General features: G+C 40.4%; 1 protein-coding gene across 2 annotated transcripts in view; it reads left to right on the top strand.

Moving 5' to 3' along the window:
- SRGAP1 (SLIT-ROBO Rho GTPase activating protein 1) overlaps nucleotides 1–18,683 on the top strand; it is a 156,584-nt gene that overhangs the window by 123,151 nt on the left and 14,750 nt on the right. Inside the window, exons 12-16 of one of the 2 annotated variants that reach the window (XM_042792414.1) lie at nucleotides 1,639–1,672; nucleotides 4,802–4,862; nucleotides 5,025–5,102; nucleotides 6,622–6,756; nucleotides 17,092–17,197. In XM_042792414.1, coding sequence (XP_042648348.1) covers nucleotides 1,639–1,672; nucleotides 4,802–4,862; nucleotides 5,025–5,102; nucleotides 6,622–6,756; nucleotides 17,092–17,197 — 414 coding nt within the window. Of the gene's footprint in view, nucleotides 1–1,025; nucleotides 1,129–1,638; nucleotides 1,673–4,801; nucleotides 4,863–5,024; nucleotides 5,103–6,621; nucleotides 6,757–17,091; nucleotides 17,198–18,683 lie in introns of both variants that reach the window. The other variant, XM_042792413.1, reaches the window with a different exon arrangement.

Genomic DNA, 18,683 nt, shown 5'->3' with positions numbered 1-18,683 from the left:
GGCTGTAAGACATGCAAATGGAAATGTTCTTCAAGGTCAGAGTTAAATTGTAGAAGGGAAGAAGATATCTTTAAAGATGAGTTTAAAATAGCAGGTAGTACCCAAACAGAGCAAAGTCTCACCACTTAACTTTGTATGCATTATTGTTTCTTACTGTTTCCCCCAAAATATCGGATTTCTTTCTAATTCCTGAAAAACCTACAGAAACATTCGACTGCTGATGCAGAGGAACTAGGGAAGCTGTTGGCATGTAGCATGCCCTGACATTCACAAAATAAATTGTGACCTAGAGAACAATATTTATTTCCTGTAATCTCTTTCAGTTGTAGTCACCACATGTGTAACACACTAGGTAAACATTTTGCAGACCAAAGTTTTCTGTGTTTTTCCATTTTTTTTTTTTTTTTGCATTTTGTTGCTTTTGTTTATTTGTTTCAGGTTGATGATATTCTTTTATTTCCTTTAGCTAATTTGCAAGGTGTTTATTTTCTTGTGTGAAGATGTTGGTGGTTGGATGTGGAAGACTAAAGCTGTTTAACCTTCCTGGCTCTAGTTGAAAATGCAGACAGCTTGGTTTTGAAGCATCTTAGGAGTGTGTTGAGCAGCTTTAATTTGCATTTGAAGCTTCTTCAGCACAAAGCAACTTTTCTGCTTGATAAGAGGTGCTTTGAGTGGCCTGTGTTCTGCCGCAGCTGGCAGGATGAATTCCAGTGTTTGCTGCACATTTCATGCATGACCACAACAAAAAACGCCATTCCAATTGTGCAGTGTTTGGAATAAATGTATATGATAAAACTGCAAAGCAGGGATTCGTAAAGAATGTCAATATTTACCCATAAATAATGCATTTTTAATGGGGGAGCTCTCTACTTGTTAATCACTGTTAAATTTGATGGAAAGTCTTTATTTGATAAGTACTGTGTTTATTTCTTCCTTTACAGTGTTCTGTTGTTTTACCATGAGCTTACAGACATTTCGTGTGACTTAATTATACCTTGCTCAGTAATCATATTCCCTTCCCTTAGGCCTCCAAATCTTCCCCCTAAGCCCCAGAAACACAGGAAGCTCAGACCCCGATCCCAGTATAGTGCTAAGTTGTTTAATGGTGATTTGGAGTCATTCATCAAGGTACTGGCACCAGCCACCCGAGTGGCTGATCTCAACACTTCTTACTATAATGGTCACCACCTCACGTGAGCTGAGGCAGATCATTATGTTTAAGTCTGTCCTGGGGCTCTTTTCTTTCCCGGTTGATCAATATAATACTTCCTGAAGTCAGAGGGAAAGAGGGGGATTAATTTCTCACATTAACCTCCCTACGATTTCGTTAATCAAATAGGCGTAGTATTGGCAGCCTGGTTTTATTAGGAAACTTACCATTGTGTAGAGGATAGGATGTAGTGGTGCATCCCACGACTTAGCACTATTTCCTGCTTGCCGTTTTCATTACATTCAGTATTCAAAGTCTGTGGAGAAGCAGTATTACCCTGGGTTTGATATCCAGCCTTTGATTTCCTGTGACTTTAGGAATTTATTATATTGTGTGAATTTGTGATCAACGCTATTCTGGATCTTGTATCTTTGCTGTATTTACTATCTTCTTCTTTCTCATACTTTTATTTCTAATAATGCTTCTAGCCGAGGCCGAAGGAACTCTCACACAAGACATCAGGTATCGTTCTGGTGACAAGAGAACCATCTCCGCCTCGCTCTCGGGTTGCGTTCACGCCTGGCTCAAAATTAGTTCTTTCAAAGACCTGGAGGGAGAAGTTTGCATTAAGAAATGAGTGTACCAGTACAGCAAGCAAAACCAGAGCACAATTCTGGAGTGATTGTGGTCTTGAATGATGGATGTTTCCTTATTCATTAACAAGCACCTGCCCATCACAGTCAATTAGTACCTCTGAACACTAGCTGACAGAGCTAAGGGAAAGAAGTCTTCAGAAAATATGTAACATTATCTTTATAAATTCAGTAAACTGCATTCCTAACTGCAAGCTCTGTGAACTGGGTCTGAATGTTACAGGCACTTTATTTTTTTCTTCCTGTGCAACATAGCTAGAGGCAAATATTTTGCAGAACAAATTCTGTGCTCAGTGGCACCATACCAGCTTACCTGTCTTTGAATCAAACTTTCAGCCAGCCTCAGTACAACTATAGGGAAAAGTATTATTATGCAGGCTGTGAGGTGCAAAGCCTTTCAGGAAATTGTCACACAATGCAAGAGGTGAATATCATGAACAGTTTCTTGCTTAAGGACAAAAGTAAGCAAAGAAGCAAGAACTGCCACAAATAAAAGCCCCTGGATTAGAGAAGCACAGAACAAATCAGGAGAAATAGTACCCCATCCTTTTCCCTCAGAGAAGAGGGTTATGCTACATGGCAGTGTGGGTGACAAGGCTTACTTTTGCAAGTGGCGAGTCCTGCATAGTTAGGCTTTCAAAACAAAAAGGGGAAAGAAAGCTGGTAGCCTCATGACATTTACCAGTGTGGGAGCTAACCTAGGAAAGCATCCGTGCCCAAAGACTGTATCATTCCTGAAAGGGATGAATCGTTTTGGCAGGCACAAAAGGATTACAGCTGGTGAAATACAGTATCACACCAAATTGCTCTTTGTTACATTTTTGCATCATAAGAAATAGTAATTAGTCCCAAACACACATTCACTGACTACACACATCAGATTAAATTCACAGCAGCGGTAGGGTCACTGTTCCTGACATTTCGTCAACACAGATCATTACTTCAAATTATTTTCCTGTCATTAGATAGAAAATCCAAAGCTGTTAGTTTAGATTATTTCAGGGAATTACTTAACTACAAAGTTGTGCATGGTTCTGAACAGATTCTCCTAAACCAGGTATGAAAGTAATTTATTTTTTTGTAATTTCTTACTGCAAACACTATCTTTTCTGAGGCTTTACATTCTTTGCATGAACCAGTGTACTAACAGGAGAGACGGGTGCATGTTGTGCATGTTTTCTAATACTATGCTTTTTTGGAGAGCCAGGCTGCTCAGTGTTGGTGAAGATGACAGTATTCCTGGGTTTATCAACTGACTTGTTCCAGGTTGTTTCATTCAGCTGTTTCTGAATCATGACACAACTCAAACAGAAAATGCTCATCCAGACACTGGTTCTTGTCTAGCCAGTCTTTGATAGGCTTTAAATTAAAAGACAAACAAATCACAATTTAAATAGCATAATTAGCAGTACAGTCTTTTGTAAGCCCCACTAAAACAACACGGAGTACACAGAAGATCAGGGGTTAGGTTATCTCAGGAAATCCGTTGTTTCATTGCTTCACTGTGTGTTATTTTTCAAATTTTTTTTAATAGTTGACTTTTCTCCTACTTGGGCTTAATTCACAAACTTCCCATTAGTGTAATTTAGCATGAAAATGAAGGACTAGTTTGTAAGAGGAAATGTGTATTCTGAGTTACAGGGTGCTTTTGAATTCATGGTTTTATAATACAGACTAGTTTTATATAAAACTTTCAAATGAATTAGTCAATTCTGTGAGCTCTTACATATTTGAAATTCATTTCGAAAGAAAAATTATAGCTTCCAAGACAAGAATTTCAAAGGTACCTATTATTTGTGAAACAGTAATTTTTCCAGCACAAGCACCAACTTTTCTAAATAATTTTTAATCATATGATTTGTGTCTTTAATAGATATTCGATGACTTGTAGTCATTAATGTGCTTGGGGTTAAACATCCATTTTTTAAAGTGCCAAAACACACAAAGAACTGTGATGTTCTTTCAGAAAATCAGCTGTTTAAAAGAAAAAGACAACTCACTGAAAATTAGTGTATAGTCATCTTCTCCCCCTCCCATCACGAGCATTTTTTTCTCCTTTATTAAAACACCTCTACTTAACTGAAGATGTAGCTGTAGACCTGCTGCTGTATCATGGCTGAGACCAGGGGCTTTGATTCCTGAGCTCTGCCAGTTGCAGGCGGGGAGGTGCAGGCTGTGACCTCCCTTTCCCAATCCTTTTGTGCCTACAGAAGAGGCAGCTGAACCACATGCACAGCTCCAAGCGGCTGCAGTTCACCGCCCAGTATGTTACCAGGTAGTTAGAGCAGCCTGAAACAACGTGTCAGGGCATCATCTGCCCTACCTCAGGACACATGAAATCAGCAGAGCATGTAGGAGTGCTCCCAGGTCAGGAGGAGACACCTGGTACCCCATGCAATGTCATTAGGTGGCTCTTCTCCAAGAACATTTCTGATAGTCCAGCCAGTCCACAAAAGGCCTTGTCAACTCTTTGTGATCAGCATTTTTCACCAGAAAAAAAACACCTCGAGGAGTTAGGTCCTATGTAATTAGGTCCATGTAGGATTTTCTCCACCAGAAAAAGAAAGGTAAGTTAAATGGATGCAGCAGGATCATCTTCATCATGAATTATTGTTCTTAATAATAAACTTTTTAAAAGGCAAATTCACTGCTTTAACTCATATTGCTTCAAAAATCTAAAACACATGCATGAACTTAGATGTCACATACAGTGTTAGCCAGATACAGTGGCAGAGGTAGAGAATGAAGTCTCTGAATTTCCCAATTCAGTGATTTTAATGAAGAACCATAATCCTTTCTCTTCACCTGTTCCTTTCCCTCCCTCCCTAAATTGGTAGAGAACTCTGTTAGGAATGATATTTTTTCTTACATGTTTTTTTTGCCAGCACTGTATGTCCATCTGGATTGACCAAGAAAATGCATTTTCACATTCAGGCCAGAGTAGGGAGGGTTCCTCTTTCCAATCTGCAGTTCACTCTTTCTACTCTTGTTTTTCCAGGATTCAGGACAAGTCATTCCTCTCATTGTGGAAAGCTGTATCAGATTTATCAATTTATACGGTAAGCTCTGAAACATATTATGTCATTTCATTATTGCCCTGACTTTTTTGTGTGTCTTCTGTATAATGCATTTACCACCATAGCTTTGTTTTTAAAATAGAGATTAAAAGTATTTTAAAAACTAGATTCATTTCTCACCACCGTCTCCCATCTTTGCTGCAGGTCTTCAGCATCAGGGAATTTTTAGAGTGTCTGGTTCCCAGGTGGAAGTCAATGATATTAAAAATTCATTTGAGAGAGGTAATTGCATTTTCATTTATTCAAGCACCTTAATATCTGACATTTTAAAATATTTTAAATTCTAATTACCTTCTTGGGTGTTTAAGCAGTTTGTGTGCACTTTGTGTACGACATCTAAAACATTGCACCATCATATGCTTAAAGATGAAGTATAGTGATTACACGTACATGTTTTTTCCCTGGTTATGTCCTAGGAGGTTGAGATTGTTTTTCATTTTGCTTAGATGAGGCATAGGACTCTTGAATCAACTGTAAAATTTAGTCTTTTGTTAATGATAAACCACAAATAATAGTGTGTCTAGATTTTGTTTTAAAGATCCCCAGAAAGGAAAGATTATAGTTTTTAATTAGATTCGAGAGACTACTTAACGCAATTTGAGAGCCCTGTTACTTGATCTTCTGGAATACAAGTGCTCAACTTTCTGGCCTCTCTGCCAAAATGGCATCATGATCAATGAGAATACGGGCTGTGAAGGGGTTGTTCCATTTTCAACCACTGTTTTCATTCCCAAAGGAAACTTCAGCCCCAGAGAAGGATGCCATGAAGTGAAAACAGCTTTTTAAACAAGTGGCTTACAAACAGCCAGCCTAGGATTGCTCTGCTAGGGGACCCAGGATCCAGCAATCCCCTAATTGTGTTAAAACAATACTAGTTATGATGCATTCTCTTTTCTTGGGTCTTGGAAGCTGGTTTTTCTTTTAATTTCCAGAAAAACCTTTTACAGATCATCTGCTAACGAGAAAACCCTTGAAACAATGTCTTGTCACTAAAAGCATGAAAAAATATGCACAGGATTTTTCTCCCCAGGATTAGTTACATGTCTTATTAAACCTGATCTCGTCTTTGACAAGATACGTGAACCAGCTGGTTTTATATGCTAAGTGAAGCCACATCCTCCTATTCTCCAGCTTTCAAATCTCCCTCATTGTTAACTTTGTCTCCTAGGTAGTGTTATTCTGGAAGATGCATATGTTTTAAAGTGTTTCAAAATGAAGATTAAGTCTTTAAAATCACATGTAGTTCAGTCATGGCTGAGGTTTCAGTTAGGGTCTCAGTTCCTATACAGTGTTTTCACAAAATGGTTGCACATATTCCTGAATGGTTTAATTTTTCAGAATTAAGACATATTTTCAATTCAAAGAGTTATCTAACTCAGTTTGCTTTATGCAACCTCTCAAAGAATAGTCTGAGGAACCCTATTCGATTAAGAACATTTTTTTTTTAATTATTTTACTAACTGTAAATCACAACATGTCCATAAATACCTAGTTGGAAATTCAGGAACTAGGATATCACTATGTTATGTAATTTAAAGGAAGCTTTATTTGGGCTGCCAGTTTTACTTTAATCATAGCCTGGGATTTCTAAATCACTGTTTATTATCTTAATTGATTGCTTGCATTGCCACCTCCCACACACTGAAAACAAAAAACCCCAAAAATGTCACTCACCTGTAAAAATGTTGCATGCAAGAATGCTTCTGCATGTATGTTTCATTCACTCTATTTACTTTTTAAGGTGAAAATCCTTTGGCAGATGACCAAAGTAACCATGACATTAACTCAGTTGCTGGAGTACTGAAGCTCTATTTCCGAGGGCTGGAAAATCCTGTCTTTCCTAAGGAAAGATTTAATGATCTTATTTCTTGTATCAGTAAGTAAAAATCTCTGTTACTTTCTCAATAGAATTTTACTTTCATATGTACAGTAGCAGCCTGAAAAAAGAAAAAAGAGCTAACTTCACAGATTTTTCTGATACAATTTGTTTGCCATCTGTAACAGTCTGGGTCAGTTATTAGTCATACTCGCAGCTGTGGTGGTTCCCTTTTTCCAGTGAGATTAGTGTACAGTACAACTCTTTGTTTAATAGGGCAGGGAGAATATCTTTTGGTATACAAGAGATAGTTGAATTTAAACACATTATTATTTTCCTCTGTGCACTGGGGCAGACAGAAGGGGATGAAGTCATGACTGTGCAAACAGAGTATGTTACTTTACACGAAGGTTTTCATGCCCCGCAGCTTGCAGTCAGCACTGGTGAATAAGTAACTAACTGCTTGACATTGTGTGTTTCTGGACCTTTATTGTGCTCAGCTTAAAACCCCCGATCCAGCCAGTGGGGAAACCCTTCAGTGCAGGAACAGAGGGGAGCAGCTGAGTGTTGTCTGTGGAAGAGCCCAGTCTGCCTTCCAACACACAGGTTGTAGCGAGATGCCTTGGCGGAGCGTTGCATGGGTCTGTGCACTGCTGGTGTTCGTAGCCAGACACAGAGAGGTTTTAGTAATTTAGTAAGTTCTCAGTGGGTGAGTGAATTGCTCTGGCATGCACAAAACAACTTCCAGTTCACAGATCCTTGCAGATGTTGAGGAGGGGTGAGGCCAAGCCAACCATCAGTAGGCTTGCTGTTCCCTGTGGGCCCATTAGAAGTGGTCAGAGGTGCTAGCTTTGTGGAAGAATTTCCTCCTTTCAACCCTTCCTTTATAACTTGCCTGCTTCAGCCGAATGGAGAAAGAGGCAGTTTCACAGGTAATAAGGGCCAGTCCTTTGGGATATTAATTAGGTCAGGCTCTCTCTAAAGTCTGTTATTTTGGCAAAAGGGGTCTCAGTCCAGCAGGCAGGACCGCAGAGCGATGTGTGCAGTGTCCCGGGCCAGCCATCGATGGGCTTCTCTGCTCCCTGCTGAGGGAACCCAACGTGTGGGGTTTTCTTCTCACATAGGGAGGATTGCAGGAATTCAGCCTGGAGGTTACAAATGCCTGGATCGCTGTGACCAGGTCTGTGTGCAGTATTTTGTGTTTTGGTTTTTGCGGGGTTTTCTGCAGCTGTTGCTACTTACAGACTCAGTGGTACTGGGGAGTCCTGAAGGACCTCAGAACTGCAGTTTTAACAGTCTGATCCCTGATGCTGAGGGGTACACTGTCTCTTTAGGAAGCATAATCTTGGTTCTGCCTGAGTTCAGCTTTAGCTAAGTGTGGTGCCACAGTCCAGAAAATACCTGCTAGTCATAGAAACTGAAATCTAAAAAGAGAGCGTTTTGACTGAGTAACTTTCTGCATGACAGGGATGATGGAATTTTGCCTAATAATCCTGCGCTGATTTCCATAATGTCTGGATGAATTAAAGCATGTCTACTGGAAAAATTTATTGATTTAATGGATTCAGTTGACATAAAATCTACCACATTCTTGGATAAGCTGTTCAAATGATTAATCACTTTCATCGTTAAACATTTGTACCAGATTTCCTTTTCAAAATTTCTGCTGTCAGACTCTGCCCATTGGATCTCTTTATGACTTTATTATTTTGACTAATCATTAAGAAAAATATAAATGGTGTTACTTATATGTGGAGGTGGTATTGCACTCCACTGTGTTGAAGAGTTTTAAATAGAATTGTAAAATACCAAGAATGAGTATTCAGCTTACAGAGATTATACAAGTGAGTGCTTAGGAGATGCAAAAATATTTGCCCGAAACAACCTTTCAAATGTGTTCCAAGAAAAGGAAGCTGAAAGATTGCAAAGAGTTTCCATTTTCCATTGAATCTTCTGAAGACAGGATGGGATATTTGGAAGGAGGGTTAGAAGTTCGGTGGACTGAGCATGTGTGCATGGCACCTGCGCATGCAGGAGAGATTCACTAACCTCTCAGAGCATCACTGTCTGAGAGGGATCCAGTTCAGTTATCGCAAAATGGTCTCCTGTTGTTAAGAACCTCAAGAAAAATAGTAGTGAATCCTAGATCCCTAGCATTAGGCCTTAGTTTCCTTAGAGGATGTTCAAGGTAGGCATGAGATTTTTTTTTTTTTTGCGCAAGAGTCGACAACCATTTTTTTATATAATAGTATCATCTGGCAGAGCTGAAATCAGTAACAACTAATAGCCTGAAACAAAGTCACTGCTTTTAGCAGCCACATTTTAAAATGGGACAGTTATTGAAAAGGGGATGTTGCTATCTGATCCTGGTTTAGACTGGCTGTTCTCTGAAGCTGTCAAAAACCTGGATTATCATCTCCACAACCGCTTGTGAAAACGAGGTGTAATGACTGAGCAGTTCTGCTGTTGCTGTTACAGAAGAAAGCATAGGATTTTCTTCCTGATAAGGTGTTGTAAGAGTCCCAGATCTGTTTCTGGCAGGTTTTGGAGGAAGCCAGGAGAGGATGATTTTGTTGTTTGGTTTGGTTTCCACAAAGTTATTGTTAGGGGCACTCTGAAATGGCATGTCAGTGCGTTCCTTCAGCAGAAGGAGGAGAGGTGAGTTTGCAACATGGCAGAACAAAAGGGGTTTTCTCTTTGAGCACATTGGGGTGAGTTTACTTTGTGTTGTCACAGTGGGGAATGTGGTGTGAGGAGAGAAGGAAACAGCTCTTGTGCCTTGCAACCACAGCCAGCCCCAAAACCACACACTGGGAACAGTGGGCTGTGTGTTTGCATCTTCTGATTATCTGAGAAGCCTGAGGTGGAGTGTTTTTACAGCTGTGTACCTAGTCTGTGTACTTTGTTAAGTGGCCCACCACTTCCAGGGAATGAGATGCTTTTTTTAAAAACAAACAAACAAATAAAAAACAACAAGCATATCAGAATATAATGCCTGTCACAGTTTAGTTTAAATAGCACCTATGTGGCACATATTTGTCAAAAACTGGCAGTCTCAAAGACCCTTTCCATTGCTGTCTGTTAACCTTAGTGCTTTGTGTATCTTGCAAAAAGCAAGTCAGTCTAGGCAAGATTTTTCTTCCAATTCAGACTTTGAACCTGTCATAGTTCCGTTAGTTTATTTTTCTGTGCTCCAGTGGCCTCACATATTAAGTATGCTGGTCTTCATGTTAATGGCAGCAGGGCCTGACTTTCCTTCCTCTGTGAGAACACACGTTACTGTAACTTCTTTAGAACACGATTGATATGTCAAGTCCAGAAAGCTTTCACATTTTCAGTTGAGAGGGTTTAAATACTCTTAATTCATATTGCATTCACTGTCTGATAAACAGTGAGGAAAAGAATAAGCATTAAGTTGTTTCCAAATAGTTTTTCGGGATAAATGTCAGTGTGTTTTTTTTAATAATTTGCAGAAATTGTTATAGAAGAGAGGAGGGAGAAAACAAATTCATAAAGTTAATGTTCACATAAAACTGTAAAAGGGCAGAATGTCACACATTTTATATGGAAATGTAATGTTGCCAGTGAAAAACCCCTTGAAACTGAAGTACTTAGTTATGGATGTCAAGCATAATTGAGGCTACAGCTGCAAAATGAACCTTTCCTCAGTACAGCCACTGAGGAATTCCTTTGCATTTATGCATATATTTCCAAATGAAATAGAGCATTGTGATTTAATGCTTTCCCTTTTGCAAATGCAGTGGAAGCAGTGCAAAATGACTGACTTTTATTACAATTTGTATTAATTAGACTCATGAGAACAATGTTATTCTGTTTGCGTTTATGAACTGGTTTAGATAAAATTTGTGGCAAATTATTACTTCTCCAGAGCAGGCATGAAAGGTAGGACAGAATGTAAAGAATCCGTCTGATTATGGGCCATAATTCTGCATTCTCAGCAAAAGGAGTGTCTACTATTGCTCCCAGCCACACTCTGCAATGCAGAGGGTAAAATAAGGGGGGTGGGGGAAAGGAAGGAGAGTTGCAGTGCGCTTCTTTTTTGCCCCTTTGTAGAAAAAAGGCTAGGCCAAACACAAGCAAAATATTTGTAACAGGAGTTAAATGGAGGCACTAAAACTGTGCTTAGGGCTGGCCATAATTTACCTTCACTGCTGGGGGACTGCAGTTCCTCTCCCAGTGTGAGTTCTCATACACATGAATCACAGTTCACTTTTACACACATAGCTGTGCAATGCAGCAGCAGACACATCTCAGCCACCCAGGCTGCTTAGCTTCTGCTCAGGTCATTGTAATTCTTGATGGTTTCATCTCCCTTGCCTTAAATTTGATATACCAAGATGCCAGGATGGATGAAAACTTACATCTTTTTTCCTTCTGATTTTCATCATTTCACTCCATTCCTGCCAGCAGTGCCCATTTACCTAACGGCATAAATGTTATGAAAGGAAATTATTCTATCGCTTTTCCAGACTATTGCCCATTACTTAAACAGTAAAAAACTATGTTCTGAATTCTCAAGTCTTCCTGAAAAAGTTTCAACAAAATGACAACTATTTCCTTCCCTAAGTGACAGTGGAGGCCATTGTGTTTGTCCTCCTGTAATGGCTTCTTAAATAGATCTGAAAGAGCAGTAAGTGGCACTGGTGAGTTAATACATACATATCTTTGAGTTGGATTGCACTCATCTACCAAAGTAGAAAGAAGCACAAATTGTTAACTTCAGCACTAATACATATTCATGTAGATTACTTGTCAGCTGCAAATTGACCATAAAAATTACATCTTCAAGTGTAACTCAGTCCCATTTGATGTTCAGTGGGTGTGTAAAATATGCATTAGGCATTCACTCTGTTACTAGTATGTGCCACACCAAGTGGAAGCAGTGAGTGACCCCCACATAGAGATACCACATTGGATTTTATCCTTCAAAACAGTGGTCCTAAAGGAGGCAGATACCTTACATTACCGTTGTTTGCTTTCTTCTCCCCCCTTTGTGCTACCCTTGCCTGTAAAATACACTTAGCTTGCACAGCCCTGGCTGTTAGCATAGCACAGTTCATTTATTGCTGACACCAGGTTTCTCTTACCACATGTTCTGATCAATAACATCTTCTCTTTTCCAAATGTTTGCAGTTCTTTTGTTACTACTGAGATTGGCCCATGGAGGCTGTCTGGTAACAGAGGGTGGTAGAACACACACAACTCAGAACTCATGTTTCTGAGCTCTGACTGCTCCCAGGTTGAATATTCTCCTCATTGGATAACCATATCTCACCACCAGTGCAGGAGAGGCCGTGTGTAGAACCAGAACCAGGAAAAGCACAGTGGTTTTGTAGGATTTTTAACTAAATCAGAGTGATAAAGGCATGTAACTGTCCAGTTGGCCCAAAATATTACAGAAGCACCAGCAATTGCTCTCTTGGAAAAGTCTTTTGTTCTTCATCACCAAAGTGTTGCGTTTATATATTTGAATATTTATTGCCTTTTACATGCTCCACTGCTTCAGTATTGTTGCTTAATTAAACTTCAATTTACATTTTCTTAATGCTATTTAGGATTAATGTATCCCTGTCTTAATTTATAATTTAGTTTTACTTTATTTGTATTTGGGGGCTTATGTTAGTAATTGTGTTTTCTCCGCTTTAATGTTTCCTCTCCTCCTCTTTGGCAGATTGTTCACTTTTGATCTGTTTCAGTTTAGAGTCTGCCTTTGCAAAAGCCTCATCATGAGTCACCAGGTGGTTAATGTGTTATTTCTCATGGAATAGAAAAGTGGACATTCATAGATTCTGTGTGTCTCTGCAGAAAAAAAAAGGTGACACCACCTTTCCAGAACAGATTCCAGTGTTCTTGGAGGCTGAAGATCACACCTTTTAAGGCCTGAGTAGCTAGAATTTATGGCTATCTCATACTGTTGAGCACTGATCCTTAGCCCATGGCTGACAAAAAAGCAGCTAGCTGTTAAGTTTAATGATAAACTTTAATTTATGCAATGACATCAGTTTCATTTGGATTCATTAATCCAGGAATGTTTGCAGAGGAAGTCCATGGGAGATCAATAAATAAATCTTTTCCAAGAGCAAAACAAGATTACACCTGAACAGATTTTCTTGTGGAGGCTGTGATCTGCCGCTTTGAAGGATCTTATGAACAGGTTGGACAGACATCTCTCAGAGATGATTAAGGCGAAGTCAAAGGGTGAGATTGTAGGCTTACATGACCTCTGAAGAGTCCTCTCAGCTCTCTGTCTGTCATTTTTTGTAGTAGCTGGTGGAGGTTCCTTAGATCCCAAACACCTCTGATGCTTAGATGCCTAGATAGTTTTACGGATACACAGAAAACTAAGCTCCTTATATTATTAGGGTGCTTCGCTCCATTATTGTCTGATAAAAATACATTAATAGTTCTGGGCACAGGTGCCCAGCTCTTCCACAGAGTGCTATAGTCATGAAGCCCCAGAAGCTGTCCTCTTCCTCTTCTCTTGTTTCACCCCATAAATTTCTCCTGTACTCTGAGCTGTCCTATAGCTCCACTTTGACAGGAGCACAGCGTTCCCATGCCAAACACCTTCTCGCCTGGCTTGCAGGAAACTCTCCTTCTTGGGGGCTTGACCCCTGTGGCTGAGATGGGTCTGGGGTCAGACCAGAGCTCCACATGGTTTGCTCTGCTCTGAGAACTGGGAACTAGGAAATATTAACCATTTCTATTTATGATATTTGCCTGCTGGTTGTCTTGATTTGTGGTTGACATTCATGTGTCCTTTACACAGATCTTTCCTCCTTCCCTCAATCCACAGTCAGAAAACACACATCAGTTCTCAGTGTGCTTTTCCTTGCCAGAGGTCTGTCCTGTTGCTTGCGTTTGGGAATGTGAGTCTCATCGTATCATTAGAGCAATGAACCAGTTTTCAAATCCCCTGATTTCTGTTTTTCTTGGCAGCTAATTGCATTATTAGGGCAAGTCATGTAATATCACCACTTCAGTTTTCTTCGCTGAGAAATGGGTAATACCTCATCGGGTGCTGAGATAGGGATAATCACAGTTCTTGAAAATCAGTGTAATGAAAAGAGGGCCTTCAACAGAAGTGCTATGAGACAGGAGACAGTTGACAGCTTTCTACAGCGTTGGGATTGCCAGTGGTTCCTTGCAGCAACCAGCCTGTAGTTTGGATGGCCATTCTGCCCCAAGGCTCTCTTCAGCAAAGCTGGTGGAGGCAAAGCAATGTTTTCTCTTCCCTCTGCATGGGTAGCAGCAGAACTTCAAATTCTTTCTGCCTGGATGCAGAAAGATCACTCTCTATTCATTCCTTCTTTCCTACATACCCAAACACTCATGCACTGCATACACGCAAGCAACTATGAAATTTGGCTCCTCATTTAAAAGCAGCACTCAAATACATAACATTATTACCTATCTCCTTTAAACTGAATCCGAGCTGAGAAGGAAAAACAAGCCTTTTGAAACAACGTGGAAAGCACACGAATCTACCACTTGGAAGTAGTTTGGGTTTGCAATAAAGGGGCTTTCATGGAAACTGGGACTGGGTTACCAGGAAGGTATTGAAAATACACACACCTCATTCCAGCATGTTCATTCCAACTGCTTCAGTATAGAGGTGACCTGCTAGTACTTAGTACTGATCATGCTCCTAGTAGGGCAGCTGGGACAGTGCAACATATGGCCATACAGCCAAACTCTCTGTGCCTACTCTGCTGTGTCCATGTTGCCTACTGGGACCGGTTCCTGTCTCATGCATCCTGTGAACCGTGTCTAGGAACTGCTTGGAAGAGTTGCAGTTGGCACAGACCATAAGCACATTGGAGAGTGTGATAACTACTGTGTGGTAGCTGCCTGCTGGTGTTCAAGACTGTGCCCCATCCTGGTTTAGCTCACTAGACAGAGCTATTGCGTCCGGATAGGCGGCACACTGCTGGAAGGGGCCAATGGACCCACCTGGGAGCCTGGCCAGTGCATTTCTCAGGTCTGATTTGAGTTCAGCGACGACTGAACCTGGTCCAGGGCCAGTCTCCAGAACTGGCTGGAAGAGGCAGGTCTGCAGCACAAGGCAGTAGCCAGGAAAGGCTGTAATGCAGAAGGTGCTGTGTCACAACTTCCCTCCAGCTTCCCACATCCAGCCCGCAGGGCAGAAAGGCTGGAGAGGAGCTGTGCCACAGCAGTGCTGCTGAGTCAGGGATGATGAAAGATGTAACCAAAGCGCCTTTGGACCTTCCTTCCTCAGCCCCACTCCATAGGAAATCCACCTGCGCACACGCAGACAAGCTTCAAAACCACCCAGACCTACAGCTCTGTGTGCAAAGACTCACAGACAGGCTTGCCAGGGGGAAGGTCGACTGAGCTGGAGACTCACAAGGCACCCTAGCTGTAACAGCAGCTGCTTTTGTTAGAAGAATAGGAACTGAAGATACAACAGGCTCCTTCCACTGAGAACGCCTTAGTTTAGGCAGGTGGAGAAAGCCCTTGCACTAAAAACTGGTGTCTGTGGGCTGTGCAGAGCAGCAGTGTGGCACTACAGTGCAGAGGTAAGGATATGTAGCATTGGCATCTCCAGGATGTAATGTGCACTGGAAAAGGGAGAGGAGAATCGTGGCTGCTCTGCAGATCCTCGCTGTGCAAACAGCTCCCAGGCTTAGCACATCCCTGTCACAGACTCTGGTTCTTAACTAGTAACCAGAAATACTTCTTGATTCATACAGTCCACATTTAACAGAAATGTAAAAATAAATTTCAGGTCCCATACTCCACTTGAGAAAGTGTAATGACTTGAACTGATTTTCAGCTAGAGTTCAGGTTCAGTGTGACTCATTAGGTTTTAAATCATACAACTTTTCAGCAGTCCTTTTCCCCACCAGCTCTGTGGCAGGTCACCAGGAACACCGTCCCAGCCTTCAGCCACCCTGGTAGGGAATAGGTTTTCACCTCCTGCATGGGATTCGCTTTGCTGCTCCCACAGTAGACACCACAATCCAGATGGACTTCCTTCACACAAGAGGTGGTGGGCTGTTCTCCTGCAGAAGCTCTCAAGAAGCTGAGTTTCATCCTATCCCAGAATCTTCTGTTCCCCAGCACACTAGTGGTGCTGAGTCAGCAGAATCTCCTGTAAATGCAGACGTAGGAAGAGGTTTTCCCCCCAGTTTACTGCACTGGCATTTCCTAATGAACTGTAGCACTTCCGTGTGGTAAACAGAAGTCTCGCTGCCCATATGCTCTCTTTATGTTTAGTTCTTGGTACCAAAATACTAATTACTAGACACCAGTTGTTTATCTAAGAAACATAAGTCAACACACATTTTGCATCGACAAATAAATGCTGATTGGTAGAAACAGCCATGCCAGAGAGCACAAATAAAGACCGGGAACTCTGTTTACAGTTAGCACGTTTTTATGTAATTATTTTAAATTTGTACTCTTAAATGTCACGTTTTGTGGTACAAATGGCTTTTTTAGCCATTCAAATCAGCTCCTGTTTCTCATTTCTGAATTTTTGAATATTCGTTTCAGTACCACTGGACAGTATTTCTCATGTAGTCTGCTAAGATTTCCCCTAGATGGTGTTGATAGCAGCATTCTTTGTTGCCTGACATAAAAAACATTACTGAAATGTTAGGTTGTTTCTAACAGTGTCATTTACACAGAAAGCACATTGAGTAAAAAATAAGATACTACTTATTTTGGAAAATAATTTATGCTTTTATCCTATCACTACCCCTCTTGCAGCCACATAATCTTTCTGACCAACCTAGAAGATAATGCATCCTTGTTATAAGACATTAGGAACTGATGCTTTTATTAAGCTGACCTTGTTTTGCCCACTTCAGAAAAATTTTGGTGGACTGCTGTAAAATCATTTGGGAAAATATATGTGACCTTTGTGTTTGTTGCTTACACACCATAAAACATAAGGCCTTTCTCCTACTTTGCCATTGAGAGAGTTATAGCTGGACATTTGATTAAGAAAACTCATTAGAGAAGCTCAGTGATTGGAATATTATATCTGATATGAACATGCAAATGAATCTGTATTTGAAGCTGATGATAAACATCTCTCCTTGTTTCCCTCAGGTTATTTGTGTACTGATACTGCTGGTTTGTGAGCTGTCTACCTTAGCAAGTGGCCAGGGTTTGACTTAGGCAGGCTTGTGACTTCTTATATTTAAAGATGTTACTTTTAAACTGTGTGGTTTTAATGAGAAGAAGAAGGACTTTTAGATCTTATGTTTCTAATAGACCGAAATGAGAAGATAGTGGCTGGGGACATGTGATGGTAAAGAGTCAAAGTAAATTGAGTAAACTGACTGAATGCTATTTTAGACCATCATATGAAAGGCAACTTAAAATACTTCCTTCTGTTTGCAGGAATAGACAATCTCTATGAGAGGGCTCTTCACATCCGCAAACTGCTCCTTACTTTGCCCAGGTCGGTCCTTATAGTGATGAGATACCTCTTCGCCTTCCTCAACCAGTAAGTGCTTTATAATTCCCTGAGGTACTGTATCTTAATCTGCCTTGCTCTGATGGTATTGAAGTTCTTTGGGTTTATTCATAGTCTGTGTAGAATTTACATTTAAGGTCCATTTAACACAAAAGATGATCTTCTGATTTTCTAATGAAAATAGAAAGAAAACAACAGTTTTCATTCAAATTAAAATTCCATTTGTCCAAAACTCAGCAAAGTTGTAATAAAACAGATTAAAATGTCTGAAACAGGGAGTGCAGGCTACAGTATTAAAGCTAATAACAAAATAAGCTGATAAGAAAAATAACAAGTACAAACTGTAACTACATTAAAAATAGTTTAAGTAATTTAAAGTAAAATTATTTTTTCCTTATCTCAAGCTGATTTTAGTCTCCTGATGGTAAAAATAAACAGTATATTCAAGCAGCACAGGCACTATTTGTTGCTTGGTGCTGCCAGGGTGAGACTTTGTGGTGTTGCTTCTCTTTTCTGGTAATAGACCTACCAGTATAGAGAACATACATCCCTCATGTATGCCTTGGTATAAAGTAGCTTGGTTCTTACATTGCAAAACACAGGCAGTTGCTGGAAGGTGGGTTCTGTGAGAAAGGGAAAGTGGTGTTTGTGTCTTCATCATCCCAGAAAAGCTTCTTCATTCTCAGATAGAAAATAAAAGACAGGTTGGGCAATTGCACTGCATTTCTTCTTCCAGTCCTTCACAGCACTCTCTGGTTTTGCTGACCTCAGTATTTTCACTGCAAATTTTGCTTCTTGTGCACTTTGCCCTTGTTCTAGGTTTTCTCTTTCTGCTGCCATATTGTCTGTTTCCTGTTATATCTGTTTTCATATTGTCTTTTTCCTCCTTTTTTGCTAAATTTGCCCTCTGCTGATTCATTCAGTCTTTGTGACCTTCCCCATTTCATCCATCCTGTTCCTATAGAAACAGGGTCTTTGCAGACGGGTTATGTGCGCATTGTTGTATTCACAGTCGTTCCAATTTTCTTTCTTCTAGTAATTTCTGAATCACTTTCAAGCAATATTTAAGAGGGGCAGAAATCTAAAGTTTTATGAAAATAACCATTCATTTGAAACATGAAGTCGTCCTGCAAAAGTGACACTACAAATGTCTCAAAATCTTATATCACAGCTTCTCCTCTACTTAGACATACCGATTGACCAGAGTTATACGAGGTTGTACTTGTTACATGGTCGTGTTAGCTACATCTGTGCTCTCCACAGGAATACAATTTAGAAAGCAGGTTAAATCCCTTACTGCCTCCAAATTGCTCCTGGTGCACCCACAGGAAAAACATCCCCATAATTTGACTTTCTGCAATCCCGTTATGCTTTTTGCATATGCAGTTATGCCTGCATGGCCACATGAAGTCATCAGACCTTATGGCAGACCTCATCTGGCCTAGCCTCCTGCTCAAGGCTTCTAAAGTTAGATCAAGTTAGATCAAGGCTTTGTCCACTCAAGAACGTCAAAGGG

This window comes from Tyto alba, unplaced genomic scaffold (genome assembly GCF_018691265.1).
Source record: "Tyto alba isolate M040663 unplaced genomic scaffold, T.alba_DEE_v4.0 Super-Scaffold_2, whole genome shotgun sequence".
In the NCBI taxonomy this organism is placed as follows: domain Eukaryota; kingdom Metazoa; phylum Chordata; class Aves; order Strigiformes; family Tytonidae; genus Tyto; species Tyto alba.
Note: the sequence above shows the minus strand (reverse complement) of the source record. Positions and strands in the feature narration are given on the sequence as shown.